This window comes from Metopolophium dirhodum, chromosome 1 (assembly GCF_019925205.1).
Source record: "Metopolophium dirhodum isolate CAU chromosome 1, ASM1992520v1, whole genome shotgun sequence".
In the NCBI taxonomy this organism is placed as follows: domain Eukaryota; kingdom Metazoa; phylum Arthropoda; class Insecta; order Hemiptera; family Aphididae; genus Metopolophium; species Metopolophium dirhodum.
The window spans coordinates 126,403,141-126,422,699 of NC_083560.1; the positions used below are offsets into that span (position 1 = coordinate 126,403,141).

The 19,559-nt window shown below is 28.6% G+C and overlaps 2 protein-coding genes across 2 annotated transcripts in view; one reads left to right on the top strand and one right to left on the bottom strand.

Moving 5' to 3' along the window:
* The first annotated feature begins 3,076 nt into the window (after nt 1-3,076).
* LOC132935719 (cleavage stimulation factor subunit 1-like) lies at nt 3,077-5,599 on the top strand. The gene is made up of 9 exons (XM_061002334.1): nt 3,077-3,206; nt 3,276-3,475; nt 3,543-3,697; nt 3,752-3,982; nt 4,043-4,203; nt 4,271-4,421; nt 4,496-4,589; nt 4,646-4,777; nt 5,109-5,599. Exons 1-9 carry the CDS (start codon nt 3,133-3,135, stop codon nt 5,222-5,224), a joined length of 1,314 nt encoding a protein of 437 aa, XP_060858317.1. The 5' UTR covers nt 3,077-3,132; the 3' UTR covers nt 5,225-5,599.
* Nucleotides 5,600-18,426: 12,827 nt separating this feature from the next.
* Nucleotides 18,427-19,559, bottom strand: part of LOC132932973 (cleavage stimulation factor subunit 1-like) — a 44,223-nt gene continuing 43,090 nt past the window's right edge. The window contains exons 14-15 of the mRNA XM_060999314.1: nt 19,418-19,549; nt 18,427-18,950 (exon numbers count right to left, since the gene is read on the bottom strand). Coding sequence (XP_060855297.1) covers nt 18,835-18,950; nt 19,418-19,549 — 248 coding nt within the window. The 3' untranslated portion in view covers nt 18,427-18,834. The remainder of the gene's footprint in view (nt 18,951-19,417; nt 19,550-19,559) is intronic.

The window sequence follows — 19,559 nt, forward strand, 5'->3', positions numbered from 1 at the left end:
AATGTCATGACCCTGGATTTAGGGCTACTCCATCTAGGTGAAGCAGCTTCCGCAATGCTTAATAAAAAGTATGAAGTTGTTTCACCAACAAAAGCATCATCGACTAAATCAAAGTCACCCAAAATTAAAGTGAATACTAAACACTCAAAAAATAAACAGTTGGAAGAAGCTACATATCTTGCATTGAAAGAGAAACTTAAAGATTGAAGAAACGTATAATTTAAATGTGCCATATGGCGAGTTCATTACAGGATAGGGGATTCCTAAAACACAAATATGTAGTGACAGTAGATGTCATTGATTTAATGTATCAAAATAGAGATCTTGATGCGCTAAAAGATCGTAATATTGACAATGTGTTTACAACGCAATTAAAAACATTCAAACTAAATTTTTAGCTGTATTCATGACAAAGATAAATTAATTGAAAATTAAGGTTTACATGTTTAGCAATTTAGCTAACTGCTAGATTTACAATCTAGTAATCTGCCAATCTTAATATATTAAATGTCCCTATTTCCCCCCTCTCCTTTACAAGCAAGTAACTCGAAGCGTCGCAAGACGCAGGTCCACTTTTCTCCCTTTATGTCTCTCTTCATTTTATGTCTCCTTGTAATAGCGAGCTCCATAAATAGCAATTTATTATTCTTTATAAATCATTATTCATTATACATTAATAAACAAAAATGTTGCAGACGGTCCTATGACGCTGCACACTTTGCTTTGATGATGACATAGATCGTTATTATTATTAACGCGTGGTAAAAACGCCCTTCATATTATTATAAAAATGAACAAAAAAATTATGCCAATTATTAACAATTTGTTTTCACAATAATCAGAAACTACATAATTGTAAGATGTTTTATGTTTCTTAAAAGCTTATTGAAATACCTTTTTTTTAATTGTAATTTTTATTTTTATTTATTCCACCTAGGTACCTTTACAAATTTCTAATTTTATAAAATTTTCAAATGCTGGTTGGAATACTTCCGCGGACCAGATTCAGCCAAAGGGTCGCGGGTTTGGCACGACTCATGTATATTAATACAAATGTAATTTATAATTAATATAATTAGGTCACATTTGTGAAAACCACAGTGCCAATATTTCTACATCTAATAAAAATTAATATGACGAAAATTATGAAAGACAAAATACTTTTCTATAAATAATTAATTATAACTTTGTTCAGTATGAAATTTGTTTGAAAACCTTAAAAACAGAAAAATATTTAAGATTACACACGAGATTCCACACTGGGTTTGTCATTCAAATATGATAAGTGTAACAATTATTTCAGATTCAAACTTCAAAGGCCATCAGAGAGATTTGGCATGTATGTCCCATAGATATATTTTACGTGTTCATAAATAGAATTTTAATTTTGAAGCCATTACATAAATTGATAAAATTAAATTAAATTTTAACATCTGAAGTTGTTTTAATATTAGTTTAATAATATGGAATAAAAACATTGGAGAATACTTGTGAATTACTTGAATCTCAAATTCATGCTTTTCAAATTTGTTTTATCCTAAAAATTTCTAACTATTTTTATTGTTATAACTACTGCTACACAGTGACATTTTATTGATCTTTATTGAAAATTTAGTTAAAAAAAAGGTGGGTAAGTGGATGTCACTCTGCTGTACAGTAGGTTACAAGTGGGTCACTGTGATGGATGGTGTTAAATTTGAATTCAATGATATAATATCATTGTATAAGAAAAACGATTCTGAGCGAAAACGGTCAGTCAGCCTATGATATTACTATAAGTATATTTGATGATATTATTGTGAATAAAGTAATTTATATATAAGTTATAGGTTATATATAACCTATTTACGTGGAATCTTGTTTTACATTTTCAATCCTTACACAATAAAAATTATATGAATAATAATAAATTATAATGTTTGTTTATGGTTGTTAAATATAGTGATGTGTAACCAATAAACATCTATGATACACAATATTTTATGAAAGTTAGTGCTCGATTATTTAATTTAATTATTACGCTCAATAGAACTTAATCGCGTGTTAAATTGTTCCAAAATTCATGATGCAATTTTCTATTTTGTGATTTAAGCCGACTTTTCTTTCTTCTGGTATTCGAAGGTCATCTGTCTGTATTAAACATACGATATATTTGGTATAACAGTAGAATGTTCAAGAATCAAAAGGAACGGATACGTGATTGAAAAAAAAATAATTCTTTAATACCTACGGAACAAAGAATAAAAAACAAAAATGTGATCACTCATAACATATAATCAGGATAGGTACATCAAAATTACAATTTAGTCTTTAATCTCCTTGATGACTATTATCATTATTATTATTAATATTATTAAAAAGTTTGAATATTATAATATTCATCATTAAAATGTACAGATATATACTACTATACTAGATGCCCGACCACAATGTAGAGAAGTTCTCCTCTACATCGTGGTTCACACCCACGGCTTAAGATAGATAATTCTATCTTAAACCATGTTAACAACTTCCATGACAGGACGGTAGCGTCTCATGAAACACCGAAATTGCTGCCATTAGGCAAGCCGGCCGCGACAATGGACGCCGCTGTACCGGGTGGTGCTGCCAACCGCGACGGGGAGAGCAACGAGAGAGAGTATTGTGGTGATGCTCTGGTTCACCAAGGTTATAGATAATTATATAAATTGCTGGTTCACCACAGTACTCTGGTGACTATGTGTATAAAACTGATAGTGTCGTCATATTTTAAACTTAATCCGTTCCGGCCAATTATTATAAAGTAAACAATAATTTTCTACAAACTACAATCTACGGTTATATAAATGATCTAAAGTATTAAAAGTTTCAAGGTTGGCTAGCCTGTTTTGTTAGACCCTCCCTACTGTTACACAAGCGCAGAGCCGCAGACAGTCATTATGAGTATGCATCATTCGGTGTTTACTGATATTATGTTGTAAAAATAATTAAATAAAGAGTTAAAATAGAGTATACTCGAGTTGATGAATTGTGCGTTTGGTATTGCTGTGTTTTTAATAGTACGATCAAAAAAAAAATATTAATAATAATAATATATTGCGTAACTGTCTATTAATTATTTTTGTTTGAGATTAAGTTCAATAGACATTTAAGATGAGTAATATAAATAATTTCAAACCTGAAATGTGTATTAAGAATAAAGATCATTTATACAGACTCATAATAAGGTAAAGTATAAATCATAGTAAAATATAAACCATAGTATTTTTATTTAAACTCATTTCAATTTTGTTCAGTCAACTCTATTATGATGGTTATTCCACAATTGCTTCAAGCTTAGCTACCCTAGTAAACGCTAATCCACCTTGTGCTCCATCGGATCGACTCATGCATGTAGTGACAAAAGGTTTACAACATGAAACCGATAGACAAAAAGCATTTGAACAAGCATTAAACTTAAATCCAATTCAGCAAATGTTAATTGGACCAGGCATTGGTATGCTTAATGATTTATGCGTCACATATTATATTTGTGTATTAAATTCATTATTTGATTTGATTAGACTTAGAATTTGAAACTAATGTTATGTGTACTGCTCCTGAACCGTCGCTGTATGAAACTGTATATGTAACATCCCACAAAGCAGCCTGTAGGGCTGGTGCATTTAGTCCTGATGGCCAGTTAATCGCAACAGGAAGCAGTGATGCATCAATCAAAGTAATTATTTTTTGTAACATAAATAGTAATGACTTATTAAAACAACAATTATAGATTTTGGATGTTGAAAAAATGCTGGCTAAAGTACATGACATTGGCAGTACTGATAATCAAGAAGGACAGGGTCATCCAGTAATTCGGACTTTGTATGATCATATGGATGAAGTGACATGCTTGGAGTTCCACCCTAAAAACCCAATTTTAGTTTCGGGCTCTCTAGATTGTCATGTTAAACTTTTTAATTATTCAAAAACATCTGTGAAGAAAGCCTTCAAGACACTTAACGTAAGATGTATAATCAAGTTTACTTTTGTCAAACTATTTTAATCGCATACAACATTACAGGATGTCGAACCTATAACATGTTTAAGTTTTCATCCCGATGGAAACTATATGGTAATGGGCACCAATAGCCCAATCATAAGGTTTTATGATATAAATACAGTTCAATGTTATGTTTGTTCAATTCCTAGTCATCAACATACTGGTCCTATTACATCAATAAAGTATACAAAAATTATCTTATGTGTAGTGTCTATTCAATTATTTGTATTGCTTATTATGATGTATTAGGTATGAACCAGGTGCCAAGTATTTTGTGTCTTCTAGTCGAGATGGTTCAATTAAATTGTGGGACGCTATATCTAATAAATGTGTTAACACATTTGAAAGAGCACATGATGGTAGTCAAGTGTGTTCTGTGACATTTACAAGAAATGGAAAGGTGAAAATGTTTATAAATATGTTTATTTTTATACACATTACTTATATTAAATAATATTCTATTATTATTTGTAGTACATCTTATCATCAGGCAAAGATTCTGTAGTGAAACTTTGGGAGTTATCCACTAGTAGATGTATGATTGCATATACTGGAGCTGGAACAACTGGTAAACTAGTGTTTGTTTTCATTAAAACTGTATAAATAATCAATTTTTCTGAATAGGAAAACAAGTTCATCGTGCACAAGCAGTGTTTAATCATACTGAGGAGTATGTCATGTTTCCAGATGAAGTCACTACATCTTTGTGCGCATGGAATTCACGCAATGCTTGTCGGCAGCAACTTTTATCTCTAGGTAATTTGTTTTGTCAAATGCATTTATATTATTAAGAGAACGCTACACAGATATTTGTTGTCTCCGTCTTACAAGTGCATAACATTGAAAAGTTGATATAACGTTACATTATATACACATCACTTACTAAAAAATTAAACTATCATAAAAAAATACACATATACTTACCATCGAGGTTCATAATATGTGAATTCACTCTAATTTTTAAACTAGCTGAGCTAAACGCTTTTTCCTGAACGTTATTTTGCTAAGTTACGCACGTGTAAGACGAATACAACAAATGGCTGTGTAGCTTCCTCTTAAAATGTTTTAAATGTGAACTATTTTTCAGGCCATAATGGACCTATTCGTTCAATTGTGCATTCTCCAAATTCAGCAGCATTTTTGACTTGTTCTGACGACTTTAGAGCTCGTTTTTGGTATACAAAACACTTGATTGGAACATAGATTGAATATTTTTTGTTTTTATGCACAAACTTTTTATATATTTAATTTTGAATAATTATTTAATGTACATTGGTAAAAATATATAACTATTGTATTCATTGAAATGTACATTTTTAATTAAATAATATTTTCAACATTTCAAATTATACATAATAATATACGGAGTATGGAATTTTTTGGTGTAATAGTTAATGATTAAATTTAAAAAATATATAACTTAAAAATTAAAATGAACATAAATATTTAGTCAAAAATGATTTTGAGAATGCATCTCAGACTTGTGTTTTTACCGTCTTATGAACGTACAAGTGAACAACATAGTAAAATTGTATTCAATTTGTGTAGTAAGCTTTAATTATAGAGTTAATTGATCTATTGTCAATCTGAAAGGATGTTTGAATAAATAATATTAACTTAATATTCAGATATTTAACTTTTTGTTTTAATAGTTAATATTTTCCTTCATCATTTGGTTACAATAATATGATCTATTGGTAGCTACAGATCATGATAACCCGTTCACCACTTTGTAAAAGTCATGGTGGTTGATTAGGTAAGCTAAAACACCTTAGCCTGTGCCTTTGACCCTATATCCTAAATCAAAAACTGTATGGTAAAAACTAGAAGTATTTATAATCAATGCTACCTACCGAATACTGAATGTCTCTTTCCGACCCATTTTTATATTCATATGATCAATGGAGAACAAACGTTGGGGGAATTTGTCAGGATCCCTTAAGGACAAAAAAAAAATAAAAATTCAATGAAAAATAAACACAAACTGAATATTTTAACTGTAGTCTAAGATAGAACCTAATTTGTCGGATGAAGCACTCCATTAAGCATTATTACCTATATATATAATTTAATCTTATCGACCTCTCACCATAAAAAAATTGCAATGTACCTTCAACGCTACATTTAATTACCTACCTTGTTTTTATTTATGAGCTTTTTGATATTTATTAATTTGTATTAATATTTTTTTAATTGTACTATTATTTTGAGACAGAGCGTATACTGAACTCTTGACTTTCATCTAAAGTTCATTATATTGTAACAATAAATAGTTTTGTTTTTATTTCAATACATATTTTTTTACATAGTTATAGTCATAGATTTAAAAATCATTTTATATGCACAAGTACTGAGCCTCTGCCCCAGAGCATTATATAATACATATATATTGAAGCTAGGAATAGGTACTATAATATGTCACCCATATAAATTGTAACCCTGTATTATGTATATGCATTTTACATGCAACGTACCTATGGATAACGCAACCTTAAACTAACTAAAGTAGGTAAATATTGTTAGAATACTGTCAAATAATAGTCATACCTACTAATCGCTTACCTATGTTTTTATCATTGGTCTTTTCAGTCCCCTGAGGCCCTGAATTACAAATGTGTATACCAAATCTCATAACATATAATAGAATCTTAACAATAAAACTTTTAAATAACAATATTTTCAATAGTCCAATACATATTTTTAGTATCCATTTAAGTTAATATTTTCTACAGATACCATAAGCATAAATCACATAGCAATAGATTTGTTACACTGTAATATAGTGTGATGTGATTTGTAAATTACAATTAAATATTGGCTGGAGGAGGCTTAGCCCCTCAAAATAAATTATTCAATTCTTTCATAAAATATTAACAAATCTTTAAAAATTAAACTGCATTTCTTATTTATTTAATAATGTAATTAGGTATTTAATTTTTTTAATTTTTATTCAAACTTTTTTTTATATTGCCTATGATAAATATTGTAAATTAACAGTTTTGTTTTTATTTGAATACATATTTTTATACATAGTTATAGCCATAGATTAAAAAAAAACAATACATGAAAGATTACTCCGTAATTTGATATGCACAAGTACTGAGCCCTTGCCCCAGAGCATTATACAATACATAATATATTGAAGCTAGGAATAGGTACTATTATGTATAATAAACATAAATAATAATTGGAACATTATTTAGTTTCGGAGGAGTTCAATAACAAACACAGTGACAGGGCATTTTTATATATTAGATATACATATCTACTTGATATGCTGTCGAACTTTGTCCATTTCGGAGATATATTATAATGATATATAATATAATGGTATTAAGCAAAAAATATTATTGTTAATGTAAACCTTTTTTGAAACCGAAACCAAAACCAGAAAAGGTAGAAAACAATACTGAGGACTTTCAATTTAAACCTCCCAAAAGTACAAACTAGATTCAATTTTCTTCTAAAAACCACCACTGTAGTTTATGACCAGAGCATTTTTTCTATTAGAAAAGTTGAGTAATTGAAGTTGTACAAACTATTTTAATACCTTACCTAAACGTCTGCAATTATTAGACCGTAAAAAATGAAAATAAAATTGTAATGAATTTTCAAGCCCTCCTCTATCCCGCCGCTGCCTAACACTAATATTACTAGGTAATTTTTTTTTGTTAATCAATGGTTGCTTTTGGTTGTAAAAAAATATACGAATTATTTCACAAAGCTAGGTCCATTTACGCCGATTTATCCGTAAAAATAAAATGAAATAAATTGAAATAAAATAACCCCTAAAATATATTGATATATAAATATTAAATGCTCCTAACAATTTGGGACGATTAACTATGACTTCAATATTATTTTAGGTACTTACACTGTATAAACATTTTTTTGAAATACAAAGTTATACTAATATTATAGTAATATAGGTTTTATTTTATCACCCACCTCGCTGTGTCCGCAATCTACCGCAGGTAGATTGCCTACCTGATAATATACTGTTAACTGTTCACATAACCATAAGCGAGTCTCACGCGCTACGCCACGCAGGATGGCTAAAAATTAAAATATAATATGATTTGGCTTCCATATGCACAGCAAATTATACCCAAAAGAAGTTGATCAATCAAAAATTTTTCCCGGGCAACGCCGGGTTATTCAACTAGTACTATATAAGTGACAAAAGTGAGTTCTATTAACTTCATTAGCAGTGATCGCTTTATGTTGTTACTGTAGATCAAAAAGCAATAATTTTATTTTAATCGGGTTTGTTGATTATTGAACATCGGAAGCGATCGGATGAGTGTACGCGCCGAAACTTTTTAAATTTAGTTCATGCTAGCGTTCTAATACACCAACACTTCTGATACACATATGGAATTTATTTAAAATTGATTTTGTTCACCCGGATATCAGAAAATATAGTAGGAAAGTAGAAAACGCTACCTTTAAAGACCTTTTGCGGGTGACCTGTCATCGTTTTTTAAATGTGTTTTTTTTAAGTTCTTATTTTTTTATATTTATCATCGTAACCTTTAGCTTTTTTCTTCAATGATTCATATTTCTTGTAAATAGGTGTTTGACGTCGTTTACAATTCTGAAGCAAAACGAAAAATTACGGTATTTTAACAAGTGTACCTGATATATAGCTCGATATGAGCTTCACGTATGGAGCAGAATAAAATACCAAAAGTCAAGATACATAGGGTATGCACACATGACGATAAACGTCCGTTGTCCATGTCAGGTGTACCTGAGTGCGATACGTTTTAACTAGGAATTGAAAAGCTTTTCTTTCTATAATTTTAAATTGATATCTATTTTTATTTCCTGAAAAAAATGCCCAAAAACAACTCTTTTCGGATTAATGTCGAAACAACCTTTAGCACTGCCGCTAAAAAATGAACAATTTTTTACTGTTATAATAAATTACCTATGTAAAACACCGTTTTTATTTTCAATTTTCCTACGCTCCATGAGATTTGGAACATCCGGCTCTCGGGTTTACGTGATCAAAATATTATATACAACATTCGAATTTTTCATAATGGATGTCTAGGTATATGAACTTAATAAAATTTTTTTATTGAAATTTGCATGTTTGCATGTTTTTATTATTTTTACTCTTAATTTGTATTTTTCATTGTTTTGATTATTTTTACTACCTATTCATTTGTTTGTTTGATTATTTAGATTGTTTTTTCCATTTTTTAATTTTTATGAATTAAATGTTTATTAGGATAGTTAATTATTAATTAATATAATATTATTATGTTATTAGATAACTCTCTTCTTACAATATCTAGTAAGACATTTTATGTAACTTATTATATATTATTATATTATATAATTTGTTATAACTAAAATTGCAGATAGATATTTTTATGACGTACCAGGAGTATTCTCCGATTGTTAGTATAACTAAATTATTTTTAATGAATACACATCATCTTAACTAACATATTTTTAATTTAAGGTCAACGTGAGCATATCAAACGTGACGCTTTCCAGAATTTTATGTAATAACGTTGATGTCGACATCACAGCACTATAACAGTTTTTTCGAGACCTGAGGTATTTGATGTTCCAACGCTTCATCTCTGAAGTAATAAGATATCAATTCCGGATATGGATTTGGGTGATTAGTTTAATACATTTAAGTAACCGTAAAAAAACTGAGTCTTTTTTATAAGAAAATAATTTTAAGTGGTAAAACATAATACTATTATCTATACATAATATGAATGTACAGTGATAATATTTTGTTTTATATACTTACATTTATAAAGTAAGAAATATATTATTAAATATATCTGTCATTGGGATAACAAGAAAATTTTTTTGAGATAAATCTACTCTAAAAATTAATTGTACACATAACACATAAGAATATGAAATGTTTTTGATAATATCGTACTAAAAAAATATCAGTATATTGATACGTTTTTTTTATCATTCTTCGCGTTTTTGTATGGACAGCATAATTCAATATGCTCTAGTTTACAAGATTACAATGCAACCAGTACCTATCACCCACTGACTATATATTCCCATTCACCGCCAGTATTTCCAGAAAAATCTCTTAAAAAATATTATATGATATATTATTTAGTAATAATTTATTAATGTTGAAAGAACAATAATATATTAGTTTTTTAAACTATAAGCTTATCCTTTTTTTATTTAATAATGATTAAAGATTAATTAACCATTATATTATAACCATTAACAATTTGTTGAACTTATGTCATTATGCATTATGTAATACTGAATTATAAATATTAATTATGAGTTTAATTCAAATATTTATTAAATTATTATTAACTTTAAAAAACATGATATGGGTAATGAAACGTTTTAAAATATTTTACTATTCTAGCTTTTAACCAAGCCGTGTCAAAAAACAACGACTCTTCTCACCAAATTACAATCCTCATCACTTCCTCAAACTTTTGAGTTTTAACCTAAAATTAACGTAGTCACTGCAGGCGTGACTTGTATAATTTGATCGACATTGAATCCAAAGTCAGTACTCACTCTCAGTGAGTTACACCAGTAGATAGTTAAAGATAATAAATTATTTTGAAATTATTTACGTAAATAATACTATGCGCAATAGATACATATAATATTAAATAATTTAATAAGTTGTTTTAATTTTTTTAATATAATTTATATTTAATAGAAGGTATAATCTCAAATCTTAATAATAATAATAATAATTATTATTATTATTATGCATCCGTCTTGAATTCTAAATCATATCTTCCGAAAAAATAAATAATATTATGTTTATTAAAACCCCTTGTAAGAGATGTTATAGGCAATACAATATACAGCATTGCGGTCACCTACTACACCATAATTATTGATACCTATACAAGTGGTAAACAAAATGAACGATATTTTATAAGGATTTGTGAGAAGTCTAAGCGGTTTCGTTTCGATGGCGGGAATGTTCGATAGTCGAGTTTGAGTCAATAAATCTCAAATGGTCCATGGAAATCGGTAATTGAACGGGTTTGATACGGCATCCCCGAGTAAGTTCGGTGCTTTTTTGTAGGTCAAAAGTGTTAAGTCGAAAACCGTGTTTGAGTGTCTAGCAAGTCAATCACCTCAAGTAAGAATCTATTAACATTCAATTTAGTCTCTTAAGTAGAATATATAAATATATAATAGAGAACAATATATAATCAGTACACCAGGTAAGCACAGGTACGAAGTTCAGATCGTTGCGGACACAACGATGGACTATAGAAAGTGAATATAGTATTTTGCAAATAGCAGTTAAAGCCTAAAGGACAATGATAATATATGATACGGCGTAGTCACTCGCTCTCTAGTAGTTGTATTTTTATAAAAGTCAAAAAGCGTAAATCTGAAAGCCACGTTTGAGTGCCGTTTCACGTATCTTGTGCACTCGCTGAGCCTGAATGGTCATGGCCGATGTACAGTCGTTGGTCGGCGAACCGTACAGCAATCCGAGTGCAAGCCACCGTCGATGAGAGACGCGGCGATGTAGGTTTTCTGGTACCTTTAGGTCCGAAAAAGTAGAAAGTGTTTGCTACGTCACGATTATCGTTGACGGCCACCATCGGTGGTACAGCGTTTGCTATTCGTCGTTCATGTCGTCCCATTAACATCGCGTGGTCGACATGGAAAAGTGTATTACTAAATTAATTTTTGAAGTCATGCAATTCGTGTTTTGTAAAAGTAGTTATTATTCTTATGAAGTCAACAACTTAATTTGCTTCAATACATCGTCAATTATCAAATAATTTCACGTGTGATAGGTATTTTGTGTATTATTATTTATTATAAAACAGATGTCCATTATTAATTTAACTCTGACCATGTTTTATGCCAGTCGGCTTTCTTCGGAGACGGCCACATGACTCTGGATGGAAGAGTAATATGTTCGAGCAGTCACAAACAATAAGTAAGAACTCTGAAATTAACATTAGATAGTAGGGGCAGTGGCGTGGTGAAGGGGGTCTAGAGGAACGGCCGGTCCTCCAAACTTTGGGTGGGTGGGTATTGGTTAATGGGTATTAATTTTTGCATACATATGTACATAATTTACTATAGGATTAATGAAGTACTAATGTAAAAAAAAGGGTGGCAAGTGGGCACCGCTAATTTTATTTATATCATATATTTATTTTATCAATTCCTATACTAGATAAAATTTTCAAAATATTTTGACTTATTTTGAGCTGTTTACGTGCAATTTAAAATTTCATTTTTTTTTCTATTAATTTCAACAAAATGTTATTTGTTTAGCCAAATATCATCAAAGTTTATTACAAAGCTCCTGATATATTGCTTAAATAGCAGTGTAAAAATACATGAGTACAATTTTTTTTATAAGCATTTTAAGTTCGATTTTTGACAACATTTATCAAATTTAAAATTAAAAAATGATTTTGTAGTTAAAAATGTATGAACTTCAATCGTTTTAAGAATGTACTGTTATTGTACCTATATGTTTATATATAAATGTTAAGTAAATAATAAACATAATTTAATTTAACGTAATTTTTTTATATGTTTCATAAAATATTGGGTGGGTGGGTGGGTAGAATGAAATCTTTGCCCCTTGTGTGAAAATGCTCGCCACGCCACTGGGCAGGGGCATCAATTTCACCATTAATAAGTTTAGAAAAAAATGTTAGATTACCCTGTTTTCTCCTATCACATAGAGCAGACAAACGGAGATTCTGCCACATTGGTTCATACTAATGAGGTGCGCACCCAATTCCTAATGCATAAGCGACAAATTTCAAAAATGTACGCTTAACTTTTTCAAGTTGACAACTATGTAATCATGTCCATTTAACGCGTTTGCAATCACCAGCGATTCGGATTTTCTTAATTTTAATTTGTCGGTTCGTCAAAACATTCCGGCCAAATACGAGTACCTAGGTATACGTAACCATGGAATATGACATACAATACCTGTTATAATTGTATCATATAATATTAATTGTGAACCCACCTTAATGAGTCTTTAAATTATTAGTATTTGTTATAAACAGTTTAAGTTGAATAAGTTCGATATCTATTAAAACTTTTTGTAATTTTTCGATATTTGGAAAATATCTCCAGGTCATTAAGAACAAGATATTATTGAAGGAAGAGCTGCAGATGAAGGTTCAGCACGCATTTTCATATTACCTATATGGCTATACCTAAATATAATATATATATATATATATATATATATTATATATCACACACACTGAAACCTCTCCTATAATGGACAAAAAACACCTCCCAAAGATCGGTGTACTCATACACTCGCAGCGAGTTACACGGGTCACGGGCTACTATTAAACTCATAGAAAAGTAAATATTAAAATATTATTATTGGTTAAAATATTAACAGTGCTATAGATCTCCCATATAGCACTATATACCTAGTATGTGTTTATTATCGCGATCTTTTTCGGGTACTAACATTCATCGACTCATCGTATAACTGGAAAAGTGTATTAATAAATTAATTTTTGAAGTCGTGCAATTCGTGTTTTGTAAAAGTAGTTATTATTCTTATGAAGTCAACAACTTAATTTGCTTCAATACATCGTCAATTATCAAATAATTTCACTCAATATTTTTAGATTCTGAGTGGATAAGCTATTAATTTTACAATTATATGTGTTTTTTACAACATTTTTAACTAATTGATTTTATAAGGTTCTCAAGTGTTTTACGCTGAGATACTTTAAATACAGATTTTATTAACTGAGAAAATTCTTAACAATGCAATTTATCTACATAATATTATCAAATTTAAATGATTGAATATACGAGTAATGACTAATGAAATTATAATGCTATAAAAATATTTTAGATTACCTATACATAATTTCCCTATTAGTGTACAAATTATGCAATTGCAGACTGGTAACACGTTTTTTGTGTTTTTAATTTTGTTTTGTTAATTTTTGTTAACATTTATAAAAAAAAAAAATAATTTAAAAATTTGCGTGGGCGTAAACTAGGTTTATTCCCAATAAATTATTGTAATTATTATATTTAAGTTGGTACATATATTATATTTGTAAAGTGTCCATGGGTGGTGGGGGTTGAACCCCCCACCCCTTGAACACGCCAATGTTTGTTAGAATAATTATAATGTAATTTTGAATGTAACTATGTAAATACTTAAGACTTGATATTAATAAATTAAAATAAATAATAATGTTACAATTAATACCGAACAGTTGCATATGTAACCAATTTAATATCAACTGCTGTATAATAATATGTTGAATATTTGATCATTATAATTTTATACGACCTTTTTCAGGTATATGAACCGGATCTGACTTCTCAACAAAGCGAACGAGTTTATTGTTTGTAATTGATGGCTCGGCCAACGAAATCTTTAATTCGGTTGTAGGATCAACCAATATAATAATATTAAATATTTAAATATTTAAATAAAATAATCAAATGCAATACCTATTATAAGTGTAAGTAATATTAACGGTTAAGATAGAGACAAATTAATCTTCAGCATGTTTATGTTTTTTGAATAGAGCTTCGTCTTTGGAAATCATTAATCCTCTTTTACTTTTCACCTACATAATAACATCGATAATTATAATAATTGAATGTGTATCATAGTAAATTTATAATTTTTTTATAAGAACTTGTGTAAGGAAATTTTTTTGTGCATCAACATATTCACTAATTTTCTCCACGGACAGACCAAAGAAAAGCAGCCCAGCAGAGTGCGTCCTTTGCGTGGGTGATCATACTTCCAGCTACAAAGGATCAGGATGTCCAAAATAATATAAACTACTACTTCTTAAACGTCGCACAATAACTCATTCAAATCGTCAAAATAATCAGGACACAATATACTCACATCTCCCCTTATCAAATCACGACCGCGTCTTCTCAAAGCTCCTTAAGCTTTCGTCACCGATTCTAATAATATCATTACCAAATATAGCTCCATAAACTGTTTTCCTAATTTATCTCAGAATTTTACGCTTTCATAAATCCCCTAATTTCCTTCCTTACAGCCGTACTACATAAACAACATAGCTTACGTAGTCCAAATTTATCTCTATATCATCAACTGAATTACCAAAATGTCTTTATTTACTGTATCCGATCTATTAATGTATTCTGAATTTCTATAATTAAGTTGTATTAAGTTATTTTTTTGTATGAATGTAATTAGTACACTAATTGTTGAGCTAGAAATTAGAATAGTTATAACTAGCAGCCGATAAAAATAAAGTGTTATTACCTATCTATAAAATGATGATGAGTGGGTTGATATTTTTGTATACCTAATACCATTGAGTATAATATATTGTATATTTACAATATTATATACTTAATAATGAGATATTTAGGTATACAACACTTATTGCATATTTAATTACAGCTGATATTCCTGAATAATATTATTGAATTATAATAATTTAATATAAATAATATTATTAAAGATACGGTACTTTTATATAATATTAAACTTTAAATGCTTATAAAAAAAAATGTGCCTATGTATTTTTAATATTTTTAATTTGTATTAATTGAAACAATATATTAAGGTTTCAGAGTTATACCAAAAATCAAAATCGATTTTGTTGAAAACGATTCATCGTAAAAATTCCCGTTTTTCCTTAATTTTTCTTTTTATTTTCCCTGCGCTTTTGAAAACTATTAGGAGTTTACTTTTGACCACCCAAAGTAACAACTAGATTAACTTTCTTATCAGAAAAGATACAGTTGAAGAAAATCTAAATATTTTTTCTGTTTAAAAGATGATCACAGAGAAAAAATAAAAAATTAAAAAAAATATACATCATCGTAAAATGTATTAATACATATATTCATCGCTCCGTTCAGAATCTAAAATATACATTTATACTTAAAATATGCATTTTAAAAATAAAATGTTATCCAGGCAATCCGATATCAAATCGTAAGCGATTATCTATCTGACTACCTATTTATAAAATAAAATTAATACACTTCAAATTCATCTTATATCGTATTATCGACGATCTTCAAGCGCTTTTAGAAAAAACGTGCACCCGTGGACAGTTAAAACCATATTATATAAATATACCATATTATAAACAAACCTTACCTTTTATTATTATTTTATTTACTTTCATTTATCTTTTTTTTTTACATATAACAGGATCTAATAATCCATTAGGTATTAATAGAAATTTTGATAAAATCACATTTTCACCTTATTTCTTAATTAAAGATTTAATTGGATTAATTATATTTATATGAATATTTTTTATTTTAACTTTAATTTTTCCTTATTTATTAAATGATCATAATAATTTTGATATAGCAAATTCAATAATTACACCTAATCATATCCAAACAGAATGATATTTTTTATTTTCATATTCAATTTTATGAGCAATCCCTAATAAATTAGGAGGAGTTATTGCCTTAATACTATCAATTTTAATTTTATTAATTATACTTTTATTAAATAAAAAACCTGGTTCAGGTGGTGTTTCAATTTCCGGTAGTTGCACTTTTCCTGAAGCGCAACACATACCCGCTGGCTCATTTTTTAATTTAAGCGCATTACAATGCGGACATTACTTGTCCATAGTTCGTAGGCCAACAATCTCTACTTTCGGATGAGCGTAATATTTAATATCGGTCACATACTCGAATGCTAGTTTTATAATAGTCTTAAGACCAATAATCAAAATATTGATGTTAATGAACTCTACCTTAAGTAGATGACGACTCTAGTGATGATGAATGAAAAAAAAAAATGTTTTCTATTACATATTTATATTTTTATTTGTTAAATTAAGTAGTCAATCTGTTAAGAAAAGTTATATTTTGTTTTGTTATTAAATTGTCGAAAAAAAATTTAAATTTCTTATACGAAAATTTTTAGTTAAATTAATATATTATGTAATATTGTAGATGAAAATGTAATTTGGTAAAATAATAAAGTTTTGAAAATTTTTAAATATTCATGCTTTTTCTTTTATCATTAGATATTATACAATATACTTGTGTTGTGATTCATGTACAAGATAAAGTTTATAAACAAATGGACTAACCCACAATAAGTCAAGAGTGGGGGTGATTTTCAAAAAAATTAATGCAACCATAAGTACTTCTTTGATCAAAACAAATATACTAAAAATAAAAAAAAATACATCTTTGGCAGTTGAAAAAGAAGATCCATAAAAATGTCATTTTTTATTTTTGCATATTTCTCAATATTATTGATTTAAGGTTAGTCCGTTATTGCACTGAAGGCCACATTTTCCCTAGGGTCGGGGATTTATATTCCGTTATTAGCTATCTCTATATGTTTCAGTTCAGTGCATAGGTACACTGTAAAATTATGTGTACTAATCTTAACAAGTACAAAATAATTTATATCATACCGACATAAATTGTTTATTAAAACGAATACAAGCATACAGCTTATAATATTTACAATATTTATCATAAAAAAAGTTTAATATAAAAAAAGTTTGAATAAAAATTAAAAAAATTAAATACCTAATTACATTATTAAATAAATAAGAAATGCAGTTTAATTTTTAAAGATTTGTTAATATTTTATGAAAGAATTGAATAATTTATTTTGGGGGCTAAGCCTCCTCCAGCCAATATTTAATTGTAATTTACCTAAACTAACCCTTTAAAAAGTTGTGACTGCTCAAATCCTTTTGGATCTAACTCGCAACAGTAAGTGCAATAATTCAGCCACCTTGGTAGACAATCCGACTACGTCGAATCGTGGACAAAGTTCGACAGCATATCAAGTAGATATGTATATCTAATATATAAAAATGCCCTGTGTGTTTGTTATTGAACTCCTCCGAAACGGCTTGACCGAAACTAAATAATGTTCCAATCATTATTTATGTTTATTATACATTATAGTACCTATTCCTAGCTTCAATATATTATTTATTGTATAATGCTCTGGGGCAAGGGCTCAGTACTTGTAATAGGTTAATATAAATAGGTTCTATCTTAGACTATAGTTAAAATATTCAGTTTGTGTTTATTTTTCATTGAATTTTTATTTTTTTTGTCCTTATGGGAGATTTATCCTGACTAATTCCCCCAAAATTTGTTCTTCATTGATCATATGAATATAAAAAAGGGTCAGAAAGAGACATTCAGTATTCGGTAGGTAGCATTGATTATAAATACTTCTAGTTTTTACCATATAGTTTTTGATTTAGGATATAGGGTCAAAGGCACAGGCAAAGGTGTTTTAGCTTACCTAATCAACTACCATGACTTTTACAAAGAGATGAACGGGTTATCATGATCTGTAGCTACCAATAGATCATATTGTAGCCAAATGATTAAGGAACATATTAACTATTAAAACAAAAAGTTAAATATCTGAAAATTAAGTTGATATTATTTATTCAAACATCCTTTCAGATTGACAATAGATCAATTAACTCTATAATTAAAGCTTACTACACAAATTGAATACAATTTTAATATGTTGTACACTTGTACGTTCATAAGACGGTAAAAACACAAGTCTGAGATGCATTCTCAAAATCATTTTTGACTAAATATTTATGTTCATTTTAATTTTTAAGTTATATATTTTTTAAATTTAATCATTAACTATTACACCAAAAAATTCCATTCTCCGTATATTATTATGTATAATTTGAAATGTTGAAAATATTATTTAATTAAAAATGTACATTTCAATGAATACAATAGTTATATATTTTTACCAATGTACATTAAATAATTATTCAAAATTAAATATATAAAAAGTTTGTGCATAAAAACAAAAAATATTCAATCTATGTTCCAATCAAGTGTTTTGTATACCAAAAACGAGCTCTAAAGTCGTCAGAACAAGTCAAAAATGCTGCTGAATTTGGAGAATGCACAATTGAACGAATAGGTCCATTATGGCCTGCAAAATAGTTCACATTTAAAACATTTTAAGAGGAAGCTACACAGCCATTTGTTGTATTCGTCTTACACGTGCGTAACTTAGCAAAATAACGTTCAGGAAAAAGCGTTTAGTTTAGAAATTAGAGTGAATTCACATATTATGAACTTCGATGGTAAGTATATGTGTATTTTTTTATGATAGATTAATTTTTTAGTAAGTGATGTGTATATAATATAACGTAATTTAAAAATACTCATAACTCATTTAAAAACTGTACTATTGTAAACAACCCACACACAGATACAGATAAAGTTCTTACCATCAAGTTTCATAATAGGTCGATTCACTAAAGTTTTTTAACTAACCAAGTTAAACGTGATCTGCTGAACGCAAATTTTCAATGTTATGTACTTGTAAGATGGAGACAACAAATATCTGTGTAGCGTTCTCTTAATAATATAAATGCATTTGACAAAACAAATTACCTAGAGATAAAAGTTGCTGCCGACAAGCATTGCGTGAATTCCATGCGCACAAAGATGTAGTGACTTCATCTGGAAACATGACATACTCCTCAGTATGATTAAACAATGCTTGTGCACGATGAACTTGTTTTCCTATTCAGAA

Excerpts from the sequence above, each read along its gene's own strand:
- LOC132935719 (XM_061002334.1), top strand. The coding sequence starts at position 3,133 with ATGAGTAATATAAATAATTTCAAACCTGAAATGTGTATTAAGAATAAA. Across the intron at positions 3,476-3,542 it reads GTTAATTGGACCAGGCATTG|ACTTAGAATTTGAAACTAAT; the intron begins GTATGCTTAATG and ends TGATTTGATTAG. Across the intron at positions 4,590-4,645 it reads TACTGGAGCTGGAACAACTG|GAAAACAAGTTCATCGTGCA; the intron begins GTAAACTAGTGT and ends TTTTCTGAATAG.